The following is a 12,290-nucleotide window of genomic DNA, read 5'->3' as shown; positions in this document are numbered from 1 at the left end:
CTCACAAAGCCAACCTTGCAATTAAAAGTCTGAGTTTTTTACAGGAGTGAATCCATCTGGAATGCAGAAATCACTTATTGTCGGAGTTATATGTGTCCGTTATATTCTCATGCCAATATTGGGTGTATTCATTGTTAAGGGAGCAATTTACCTTGGGTTGGTGCATTCAGATCCTCTATATCAGTTTATTCTTTTCATCCAATATGCAGTTCCACCGGCAATAAATATAGGTATTTTCTGTGCCCTATAGCAATTATCTAGAGGAGAGGCTTCTCCTTCCTTCATCTTATCCGAGTTTCTAGTATACACATGATGATATTTGTCTTTTCCATTTTATTGAAACTTTATCGTTTGGAAAATATGGTTTTTCATAGTTGCCATCTGCAATCCACCTCCACTGATTATTTTTGCCCATCTTCCTGGCAAAAATAATCTGTTGTTGGACCTTAGGGATTGAATAAACAGATAAGATGCAAATTCTTAGTATGTGCAAGCAACTTCAGGGGAAGCTTTCAGCTCTAGTGCTACCACTTTTGGGCAGGGTTAGCATCATAGATAAATAACTTCAGAAGCTACTTCACAGCAAAAAGTTTTGCATAAAAATAGATAGAAGCAAATATTTATCTATTAAGCCGTTTTTCTGTGTCGTATTTTTGTTTTTATTGAAGTATTCTGTGTTGATAATCTGTTTAGAATAACAGATGACTGTACTTATGATTGATGTATGATGATTTCAGGCACAATTACACAATTATTTGGCTGCAGCGAGAATGAATGTTCCGTTCTTCTTTTGTGGACCTATGCCCTGGCATCTGTTTTTATTACTTTGTGGTCCACCTTTTTCTTGTGGCTGGTCGCATGAGCTTCAAACTTGGGTTCGTTTGTTAATGGCCAATGACCACCATTCACATGGAGAACATCATTACCTTCATTTATTGAAGTGTACATCATGATGGAAGATCCCTCGGCATGCTGAATAAGGTTGGCAGCAGCTGCCTGTACTTGGATGCAAAACAGACTTGTCATTTGTAGGTTAAGAGAAAACAATTGATAGAAAAGCTCAAAGTTGTATATGCGCATATTGTTATAAATGATTAGTAGGTCGTATGTCCTTGTTCGTTATGGAAGTGGATTGAAAGCCACAAACAGTTTTGAACGAGTCCACAGTGTAGTTTCGTTCATAAGCCATGCTCAATGGGATATTTCTTAAAGGGCCCATCTCCTGTTTTAGCCTTGTTTTGGATAAAATGGTAGCTACTGAGAGAAATGTTTATTCAAGAAAAATTGCCCTGTTTTTTAGACCATGAGCTTCTTTGTGATCATATATATGGTTCTTGGTTCATGGCACCAATATGATGGAATCTTAAATGTCTGTTTATGACAAATAAAGCAACATATGTTTGCAATGCCCTGTGATTCTTGGATTTTTTTCCAAATTTTGTCTGTAAATCACGATCACAGCTCACAACACTTCTCAAGGTTAGTGAAACATGAGAAAGTACAAGTTGCTATTGTAATTTCAAGGTGTGATTCTTCCTGCCTTGAAGCTTGTGAAAGGTCACAAGTTCGAGCTCGTGACCAACAATCACAGCTTGAGCTTTCTCAGCTGTTATTGTGCATACTACTTGTGACGATAACATATATCCCTCGGTTTGATGCAAATGTAAAAATGAAGCATCACATCAGATTATCAGTAGGCTCCTAAAGGGCCCTTGACCATACTTCAGTCAAAATTTTGAACTCAATAACAGAACCAGACACATTTTAACCACAGAACTTCAAATCAACCGTCTTGTGGTCAAGTACAAACACGCCATCCCCCGTCTTCTCAAAATGTTAAAGCAATTGCTTGAGAAAAGCAAATGAACAAAGTTTCTTCCGCTTAAAGAGTAAAACCCCTTCCCTCAAACGTGAGTCTTGTCCAAATCATCAAAGGGTGTTTCATTGCCGAGATCCGTTTTGATGGTTCGTATTGCAACATCCTCTGCAGATGTTATTGAGCTCGTAAGTCAAGTTGGCAACATGAACTTAACGTAAACAATGGATTGACATGAAATAAGCCATATACCCAGAGAAGATCGAGGCCAGCCGGGTCAATATCAGGAACCGCTGTCGATAAACCCTTTGGCTTCCATTGTGGGTACTCATGCCAGTTCTTCAGTTCAGATACGCCGGGCCATACTTCTTCATTTGGAGTTCCCAGCATCCTAAGGCGGAAGACAATATGCTCTAGCTGATCAAATGAAGCAAATGTAGCAGAAGGAAAGACAATATGACTTGTTAGAACCTGAATATATGCAACAGCTGCTGAAGTTCTGAATCTCCCGGAAAGAGTGCTTGATTTGTAACAAGCTCAGCTGCAACACGATTTTACTTTTATGCAGTAGAAATAATGATAAAATTCTTTCTAATAAAAAGATTCATCTTAATTAAATCTTATCATAATAATGTTCCTTTAAAGTTATGGCTGTTGAACAATTACCAAAGATGCAGCCAACAGACCATATATCTACCGGAGTTGAGTAGTGGGTAGCACCTAAAAGGATTTCAGGAGCTCTATACCAGAGTGTCAAGATCTGTAAATCAGTGTTCCAGATGAAGTTATTCATCAGCGTACTACTTAACCTTTCATTGATATAATTATAAAACCAGTATTGATGAAGTTCATGCAGCCAACCACAAATCCTACAAAGCACCTTTTATCATGCTGCAATAAGGTTCAATAACATGAAGTGAAGGGTTGCTTCAGAAACATAGTTCCAACAAAAAGCAGGTAGCAATCACCATATGAGAATTGGAGCAAATGAAATCTTAAGCTTGATGGCATACCTCATGAGTGTACTTTTTAATTGGGATTGTAAATGTTCTACTAAGCCCAAGGTCTGCTATCTTGAGGAGTTGGGTTGTCTTATCCATGAGAAGGTTGTTAGGCTTGAGATCCCTATGGTGATGCAGCAGATGGTGAAGATTAATAAATATAGTGATCTTTCAGTACTATAAAAAAAAAAGCGAGGGTGGAGGGAGGAAGATCAAGCAAGGGAACATAAAGTTTCAAACAGAGTACCTGTGAAGAACCCCATGGCCATGACAGAATGCAACACCTTTACATAGCTGATACATTAAACTCTGTAACGCCAATGAATCGATTTCAGAAGTTAAAATTGTTAGAAGATATGGGTTCGGTGCTGGATCTGGAGCTAGTACAGCTGGTACTCACCAACCCGAAGATCCCAAGCAAGATCTCGAGGATTCGGTCAGTCTTGAGGATAAGAGGAAGCTAAAATAAAGGAGGATATCACTAACAAAAGGAAGGTGATCAAAATGTAAACAAAGAAAGATTTTTATGTAACGTGAAAATAGGAGATCCTCAAGCTTCATTGACTTTAATGAGGTCCCCAGCCAGCTCCATGTAATCATCTATATTAAAGGGAACTCTCTCTACAAACAGTAAGAAAGTAGAGAGATAACAAACTCGTGGACATAGTTTTTTTTACCGAATCACGTATACCTTTCTCGTGTGTAATCATCTGTGTGCATGCATCCTGGTTTATGATATGGTAACCTGAACCAGTGATCGTGCCCTTTTTCAGTCTGCGCTTTTGATCGTGTTTGTGATATGTGTTAAATTGTATATATATATATATATATATATATATATATATATATATACTCGTGTATGAATACACATTGTATATGCATATAAATATGTATATATATATGTATTATATATGTCACTTGTAAATATTTTTATTTTTCTTTATTTTCATTCTTTTTGACTGCTCAACCTAGTGTTACTAGGATTGACTAGCCATTGGGGCCAGTCCAACGGCTGCAAATATGGCCAGACTAGCTCCATCAACTCGTTTGGGATTCCTTGTGTGTATATAAAGGGGGTGAACCCCCTCATTTATATAATGCTTCTTGTATGAAATAGTGAAGAAATAAAATATTATCTTTTAATTCTTGAGCCTTCGTTGTGTGTGCCCTTGTGGGTTTTGTGAGTGTGTCCATAGTGACCAGGCTCATTGTTTCCTTACATGGTATCAGAATCTTGAGCTCTTGGACCTTTGGAGATTGGCCATTACGTATTCATTCTTAAGGGAGCGTGAGGTGACTCTTGCTCATTGGTGGTTCAAGTGTTTGTGTGCTCACATATTGCTTCTTGAAGATTATCTTGATTCCTTTGGTTCGAGTGCTTGTGGATCCAACTCAAAGTTCATGGTGCAATGCTCATGATCTTTTCCTCTTCCTCTTCATCTCTCTCTTTCTCTTACCTTTTCTCTTTGTAAAAAATAGATAACAAAGAAAGTGTCACCATTATGCCCATTAAGCTGAATGATTTCAACTATATAATATGGTCTTCTATTATGAAGCGCCATATTTGGGGAATGGGGTTATGGAGATTAGTGGATGAATCTAATCGAGAGCTTAAACTAACTCTCACCAAGGTTAAGAATGAGAAGTAAGTTCCTCTTATAAGTGTGGGAAAAGAATCAAAGCTATATTGGAAACAGTGGAAAATGGGTCATGCCAAAATTATGTCTTGGCTCATTCATAGTGCAGACATAAAAAAATGCTCTAGTCTTGCAAAGTTTGAACACTAACAATATTTGAAAATACCTCAAAAACATGTATTCCCTTAAAGATATTGCACATGTGTGCAATTTGCAAGACAAAGTTCAAACTATAACCTAAGGCAATAAAAGCATTAGGGAGTACTACAATGAACTTTCCAAACTTTGAGAATAATTAGTTCTTTTTTAACCAAAGTGGCAATGCCCTTTGGATATTGAGGTTTGACAAAGGCAAATAGACATGGAGCACTTTTATCAATTCGTGAATGGACTAAGTTCCGAATTTGAATCCACCAAATTGACCCTTTTACATAGAAGAAAAGTTCGTTATATTATTGATACAATAGAATAACAAAGTATGGAAGAGAATAGGTTAAAAAAGCATTCACTAAAAACTGATGAAGAATTTGTGTTGGTGTGTTGGCCATTTCTAGGTCCGGAACCTATACTCATCAATATAGACCGCCTCATTTTGGAAGACAAGGAGATGAGGATAACAATAAAAAGAAAATTATGTCATTATTGTCATGAATCGGGACACATATAACCTATGTGTCCTAAGTTGAGAAGAAGAGAGGAAAGGAAGGTGGCTTTGATTGAACCACCTCAAGAGACCGAGGACGTTAATGACTCTCAAGACTCATCTATTGGAGCTATATCCCTATCTCAATTGGTGGAAGCTCTTAAACCCCTTCTTAGATGTTAATCTTCTTCAACCAAAGTTGTGGTTTCATACCATTCCACCCATTGTAAGTCTCCTTGGATTCTCGATTCCAGTGCATCTTTTCACATGACCGCAAATCATGATATTTTATCCGAATGTCATACTAACTCAAGAGAGTCACGTTTTCACTGTTAATGGTACCTCTCAAAATTAAAGAAATAGGAAATTTTGAGAAACTTCTTTCAAACACAAAAAAAAAATTATGTCAAAAATTTGATGTATTCCCAAATTAAATTTAAATCTTCTATCTGTTTCACAAATCTAAAACTATGGTTATAATGTCTTCTTCTCTTCAAATGAATCTTGGGTGCAGGATCGTCAGTTAGAGAAGCTGATTGGGCATGGCCATAGAGAAGGATGCCTTTATTGTATGGATTTTTTGAAGATACCTAATGATACTTTCTGTTATAATGTCAAAACGAATAGCATGCTAGTGTTGTCCTGTGCATGGGGGCAGCATAGCTTTGGCTCGGTAGTTATGTTCTATATCTCGAGCATGCCCAAAATTGACAACGGTGTTTATTGATTGTGTATGCTCATGAATTATGTTGGCATAAATGTGCATATCATGAACACGTAATTTCTGAAGTTATTTTAATATTACAATAACATGATCATGTGCATGTTTGGAGGTTATGCATGAGATGAATCATGAAAGCAGAATGCATGTTGCAAGCAAGTGTTTATATGCATATGCAAATTGTTTTATATGTATATTCTAGTTGTGTATGAATGAATGTGCATTATGGACATGTTTGAATGATTGTGTGGTTACATGTTCATTGAGGATTTTTGCATAAGATGCATCGATGGTCAGATGTGAACCACTGTAGGTCATGTGGGCCACGAGCATATGTTGCTCTAAGATTTGTGTGTATGCATTGCAAAAATCCATTTTGAAATTATTGGCTTTCTAAATTAATTGCACTGCTAAATTTTGTAATGGGCCACATGTTGTGTTTTGCATGTTGATTTGCAAAACGATTCTTTTGCAAAGAATTTGACTCTTGTTAAAAAGATAAAAGAGATAAACAATGCAATTAATGATTCTTCTTCCTGGATGTCCCTTCCACAGTATGAGAATCTTGGATGGCGGTTTTAAAAAAACCGTGAGGATACTAAAACTCTGTGTGCGATTGTACCCCTAAACCCGATATGGTGGTTTGCCTCCCAACCACGGTTTTAGGGAGTTTTCAACCACTTTGTCCGGGGGTGGTGTCATAGACACAACTGTTGTTATTGGTATACTAAGAAAGTAGCATCAGTGAATGTTGATTTTCCTGGTGTCCCGACATTAGATGTTGATTTCTAATGTTCTGATAGATGGTGTTGATTTCTGACATCGGTCAAGGAATGAGTGTGAAACCTAGTAATAAAATACAAATTGTGTGTTAAGCTACAATTGAAAACCTATCTTAAATTTCAAAAATTTGTGGTGCCCATTTTGAGTATCCGCGGGTTTTAATGAAAAGTTGAACTAAGCTTACGTGCATTTAATAGGGACATACATGCAAAAGAGAACTCGGATAATAACTTAATAATTTATTTATGCATGTGTACTGGAATCATGCATATTTACTGTTCTGTATTAGTTCATGCATTTTTACTTGTTTCGTTTCGTGTGAGATATTATTAATGCACGATAATTGCTTTTAAATGCTTGAATTGTAATTTGAATTATGAGATTATTGTAATTACTTTCCTCTGAAAACTTGCATGAATTTGATTTATGTTTTTTCTTGCCTATTTGGATTTTTAGAGGAATTCATATAAAGAATATTTGATTCTTACTCAATACTTTTTTATGTTTTTTTTTACAAGATCTGAAGCTCAGTGATGATGACGATTGCCACAGGGAGCCTACGAGACTGCGTGACTTACTTCTATTGTTCTTGAACAATGTGGCTCTATGATTTTAAATTTTAATTTAATTATGTTCTTAGACTTTGAATTTTTATTAATAAAGTTAGTTATTTTGTTTGGATGGTTCAATGTAAAGATCGCTTATGGTTTGGAAGTTGTTAAGTCTGTGAGGCCCCGAATCCTTGGGTTTTGGTTTATGTAATTGTTTAAAAAAAAATCCACTTTTCAATGAGGATGAGTTGGGGTTGTTACTTACATAAGCATTTCATAAATTTTATATTTTTTATGTGTATGTTCTTGTTCTTTGTAAGCTTTGTGTATTTAACACTTTGTGGCTTATTGTATTTAGCTCATTAGTGGTTTTTATGGTTGTGCACTTTTGTAGGCCTTTAGTGGCATTGTGTTTGTGCACACCTTGTTTCATTACATGGTATCAGAGCTCCCCGGTGTTCTCACTCTTGGGCATTGGTGATTGTTCTACTTAAAGTGTTCGTAGTGCTCGGCATGATCCTATTGGTGGTGATCATGTTTATCCTCAACCATTCTCATTTTTGTTTCTCTTATCTCCCTCTTCTTCGTTATGGCCAAGAAAGATTCAAAGATTAATCTCTCCAAATTAAATGGTTCTATTTAATGTGGGCAGCTACCATGGAAAGTCACTTCAAAGGCCAAAAACTTTGGGGTTATGTTTGTGGTACCATATCCGAACATACTCTTAAGCTCACCAAGAAGGAAGGAAATCAAGAGAAGGCTCTTAATAAAGAAGAAAGAGAACAATCTATAATTGAATATCAATCCAAAGTTGAATATCGAGAAAGTAAACATGCCAAAATCTTGGCATGGTTTATGAGTAATGTTGAACTCAAAATTTGTGCCAACATTGCAAAATTTAGAAAATCCAATAAGGCTTGAAATTTCATGAAGGGTATGTATACCCAAAGAAACTTAGCAAGGCAATATTTTTTGGAAGAAAAAGTAAGAGCTACTAAACAATGGGATATGATTTATGAATGTGTGTGACTACTTTAGCATATTATTCCCTTTGTGGGATGAACTTTCCCTTCTTGAACCCAAGTGGGTATCCACCACGGATGTTGAATTAAGGTGGGAACAAATGGAGAACATTTTTTCAATTTCTTCATGGTCTTGACCCGAAATTCGACCAAGTTCAGGCATCCTTATTGCATCCCCACCTTCTCTAAATGAAGCTATTGTCGAAATATGTCAAGAAGAAACTCGTTTGTCTATGACGAAAGAGGTAGATGAAGCTTTTTAAGACCGGAAAACAACTTGAAGACTTATAAGCCTCCTCATTTTTGGAGGGCTAACAATGGAAGGAGAAGAAAATTTGTTTTCTCGGTTCTCTTTCCTCTTAAGCAAACTTTCGGTGATCTCACCGTCAGTTTGAGGGGGGTGTTATATATATATATATATATATATATATATTCCTGTTCTTGTGTATGTAATATAGTATATATACATTTAAATGTATATATACTATACTTTTCTTTATTGTAATAGGTAAGTCTTTTCACTTTGTAATAAGGTTTGTCCAATAGGACAAATTTATTTTCTTTTCTTTACTTGGTTAGGGGTTCTATGGTCTTTTTTACCATAGAGGCGTTGGGACCATCCCAATGGCTATATTTATAGCCATTAGGAGCTCCCAATCTATTGGAAGCTCTCAAGGGCTTTTCTCATGCCTTATTGTGTGTAGAAATAGAGGGGGTTATCCCCTTCACTTGTTAATGTTTTTTCTTAAGCATTTTATAAAATTTATATTTTTTATGTGTGTGTTCTTGCTCTTTGTAGGCTTTGTGTGTTTAGCCCTTTGTGGCTTATTGCATTTATCCCATTAGTGGCTTTTGTGGTTGTGCACTTTTGTAGCCCTTTAGTGGCATTATGTTTTGTGCACAACTTGTTTCATTACAGCTGGTACTCATCAAACCGAATATCCCAAGCAAAATCTTGAGATTCGGTCAGTCTTGAGGATAAGAAAAAGCTAAAGGAAAGGAGGACTATAAATAAAGATTATCACCAACAAAAGAAAGGTGATCAAAATGTAAACAAAAAAAGATTTCTGTGTAACATGAAAATAGGCGATCCTCAAGCTAAATTGACGCTATTGAGGTTCCCTGCCAGCTCCATGTAATTGTCTATATTAAAGGGAACTCTCTCTACAAACAGCAAGAAAGTAGAGATAACAAACTACTGGACGTAGGGCTTTTTTACCGAACCACGTATACCTTTTACCTTTGTCGTGTGTAATCATCTGTGTGCATGCATCCTGGTTTCTGTTATAGAATCCAATCATGATATACATCATTTTTTTTCTAGCATTTAAAAAATGGCCCAATTATAGCTGAGAATGGTAGGCTAGGAAAAACATCACCATTCCAAGAACTATACAACTATCAAGTTTTGCAGAAAGTAATGAAAAATCACAATGAGATGCACTTTAGCATTACCAGCAGAATGGACTGAACCATGCATCATCGTGACAGTCGCTAGGGACTGTAAAAGAATATGACGCAACTGAAATATTTAAAGCAATGTATGTTTCTGTGAAATTGAGGTTTGATGATAAGCGAGCAATCTCACTAAGCCTAACCATTTCCTTGTTTCCTAGCAGTGAAGAGTAAATTTCTAACGATGAAGTATGATTTCTGGAGAAGAAAAAACAAAAACATGTAACTTCAAAATTGCAAATCTCCATCTGTGCTATCATTGGGTTTGGTGGTGATGTAAAAGATTTCTAGAGGTATTACCTTCACGGTTTTGGCTGGTATTTTTTCTCCTGTCTGTCGAAAACTCCGAATAAATTTCCTTAGATCTGTGTCCATGTACTCAAATACCAGATAAAGAACAGTCTTCCCTTCCTTGTTCTGTCCTTGTTTAAGGTCTAATAACCTTCCAAACAATCCAAAAAAACCATCAATAACCTAAACAACAAAGCAGAAGTAAAGAAAGACAACCACTGGTAAATCACAAGAAGCTGTGATCACGGGACTGCCATTTTCCTTTCCGAATCAACACCCAAACAAGAACAAATAATCAAGAAATTGATGGTTCCAGTGAAAATTGTGGTGGGTATCTACTCAATCAATTGAACACCAACCATCGATTTCTCTCAGAAAGATGGTTTTCCGTGAAGAAAAGGATAAAAAAAACAAATGTGGATAAAGCCTAGCAAGAAGGAAGAAAAATGGAATGATGGTGGAGACACCAAGATGGAAAGAAACCAAAGAAAGAAAAAGAGGAAAAAAGAATGAGCCAAACCTGACGATATGCTGATCGATGGAGAGCATTTTGAGGAGGGAGATCTCACGGAGGGCAGTCGGGGGGACGCCTTCCTCGTCGTCGCAGAGGCGCGTCTTCTTGAGGGCGACGATCTTCCCCGTTCGCCTGTCCCTCGCACGGTAAACCTTGCCGTAACTGCCCTCCCCGAGCTTCTCGTAGAACTGCATCACGCTGCCCTCGTTCTCCTTCATTGACATTACCATTGCCATTGCCATTGCGAGATCAAGAAGGTAAGAAATGGAGGCAGAGGAAATGCACGAATGCGATAGATCATAGACGGGTACGAGTTTTTGGGGGGTTCTGTATCTATCAGCCGATTCGTCTCTCTCCGACCCTTTCCTCTCTTCTCTCTTGGTGACGGCTCAACGGTATACTTTTTTGAATTTGAAGCCCCCTTCCAATGAATAGGTTTTTATCCGTATCCACCGAATTCGATTCTGTTCACTGTTTAGTTGCATTTGATAAGCCAAAACCATGCCCCACAAATATCTGAATCTGTTTATGAGTAAAAAAGTGGATTGATTTAAGTTTTTCACCATCCAAATCTGAATCTAAATTCAAGTTAGTTTAGCCAACATCAGATTAGTCAAATATGATATTGACCACATCCTATCCAAGTTCCAACTGTTTACATCCCTACCCCAAGAACCAACTGCTAGTTAGTTGTCCTCTAGTTGGTAAAGTCCTTGAGGTCCCTCCCATCCTGATAGGGATGTCAATAAATCAGATTTTATCCTATATCCGATAGAATTCAATTCCGTTTAGTTGCATTTGGCAAGTCAAAACCTTATCCAATTATAATTGGATGCGGATATGGTTTTATTTTTTGATACTGAATCCAACAAATACCTGAATTTTGACGGATATCTGAATCCATTTGCATGTGACAAAGGGGATCTGCTATGAGTTTTTCACTACCCGGATTAGAATCCGTTTAGCCAACATCCGATTAGTCGAGTATGGTACTTAGCCATATCCAATCCGAACCATTTAGGAACACACTTTAACCTTGCCACATGGGACGTCCATTTTGGGTTTTAAACTCGTGACGTCCCATCAACTTGGTGAGATTCACAAGTCATCCCTACCAAATGAGTGTGTGTGCGTGTGCCATGCCTACAACGTGTGTGTGTAATTTGGGCACACACAATCCAATGGGCATCTTTAAGTAGGTCGATCAATGTATCGGGTTTGAATCAATCAGACCATGATTTGATCCAACAGGACCTGGGTTTAAAGCAAACAAGATGGGTGCCACTATTTATTTGGATTCAAGTATGATGTCCTGGGTCTGGTTTATAAAATTCTAACTAATTCAAGTCCAACTTGATTTACAATTAAGGTATGTTATTTCTCTACATAAAAACATAAGAATGGATATTTTATTGGGTTTGGTATATGACACCTATATCCAGACCCAGATCTGCTTATGCGCCTCGAGTGTCCAGTCAGATCCAGATCCAAACCTGTACCAGCACCTCAAAGTCTAATCCTGGTCCAGACCCAGCTTCTGGCGTGAGTCATTTTGTGACACAAATTTGTTCAGCTCACTCAAACTCGTAAGATGGGCTTGACAAGTCAATCACAAGTAGGGGTGTTAATGGGTCGGGTTTGACTCTAACCCAACTCATACCAAACCCTGTAGGGTCGAGGTTTGGTGCAAAGAGGGAGGTCCAACTCGAACCCAGTTGGATCCAAGGCTCCAATTAGTATATAGTTATGGTTTGTGAAATTTCATACCAGACCCGCTTGAGTTCCAATTAAGATCTTTAATTTTTTAATGTAAAAAGATAAAAAAATACTATTTACATCATGTACTCATGTCAGCT

At 37.2% G+C, this 12,290-nt stretch overlaps 1 protein-coding gene and 1 pseudogene across 1 annotated transcript in view; one reads left to right on the top strand and one right to left on the bottom strand.

The window, feature by feature from the left end:
- LOC149830260 (protein PIN-LIKES 3-like) overlaps positions 1–1,211 on the top strand; it is a 72,464-nt gene extending 71,253 nt beyond the window's left edge. Inside the window, exons 10-11 of the mRNA XM_090016404.1 lie at positions 45–230; positions 738–1,211. Coding sequence (XP_089872530.1) covers positions 45–230; positions 738–862 — 311 coding nt within the window. The 3' untranslated portion in view covers positions 863–1,211. The remainder of the gene's footprint in view (positions 1–44; positions 231–737) is intronic.
- A 693-nt stretch (positions 1,212–1,904) lies between these two features.
- Positions 1,905–10,628, bottom strand: LOC149830259 (cyclin-dependent kinase B2-2-like; annotated as a pseudogene).
- Between the last annotated feature and the right edge of the window lie 1,662 nt (positions 10,629–12,290).

Source organism: Nuphar pumila, chromosome 8 (genome assembly GCF_984573655.1).
Source record: "Nuphar pumila chromosome 8, dmNupPumi1.hap1.1, whole genome shotgun sequence".
NCBI lineage: Eukaryota > Viridiplantae > Streptophyta > Magnoliopsida > Nymphaeales > Nymphaeaceae > Nuphar > Nuphar pumila.
Note: the sequence above shows the minus strand (reverse complement) of the source record. Positions and strands in the feature narration are given on the sequence as shown.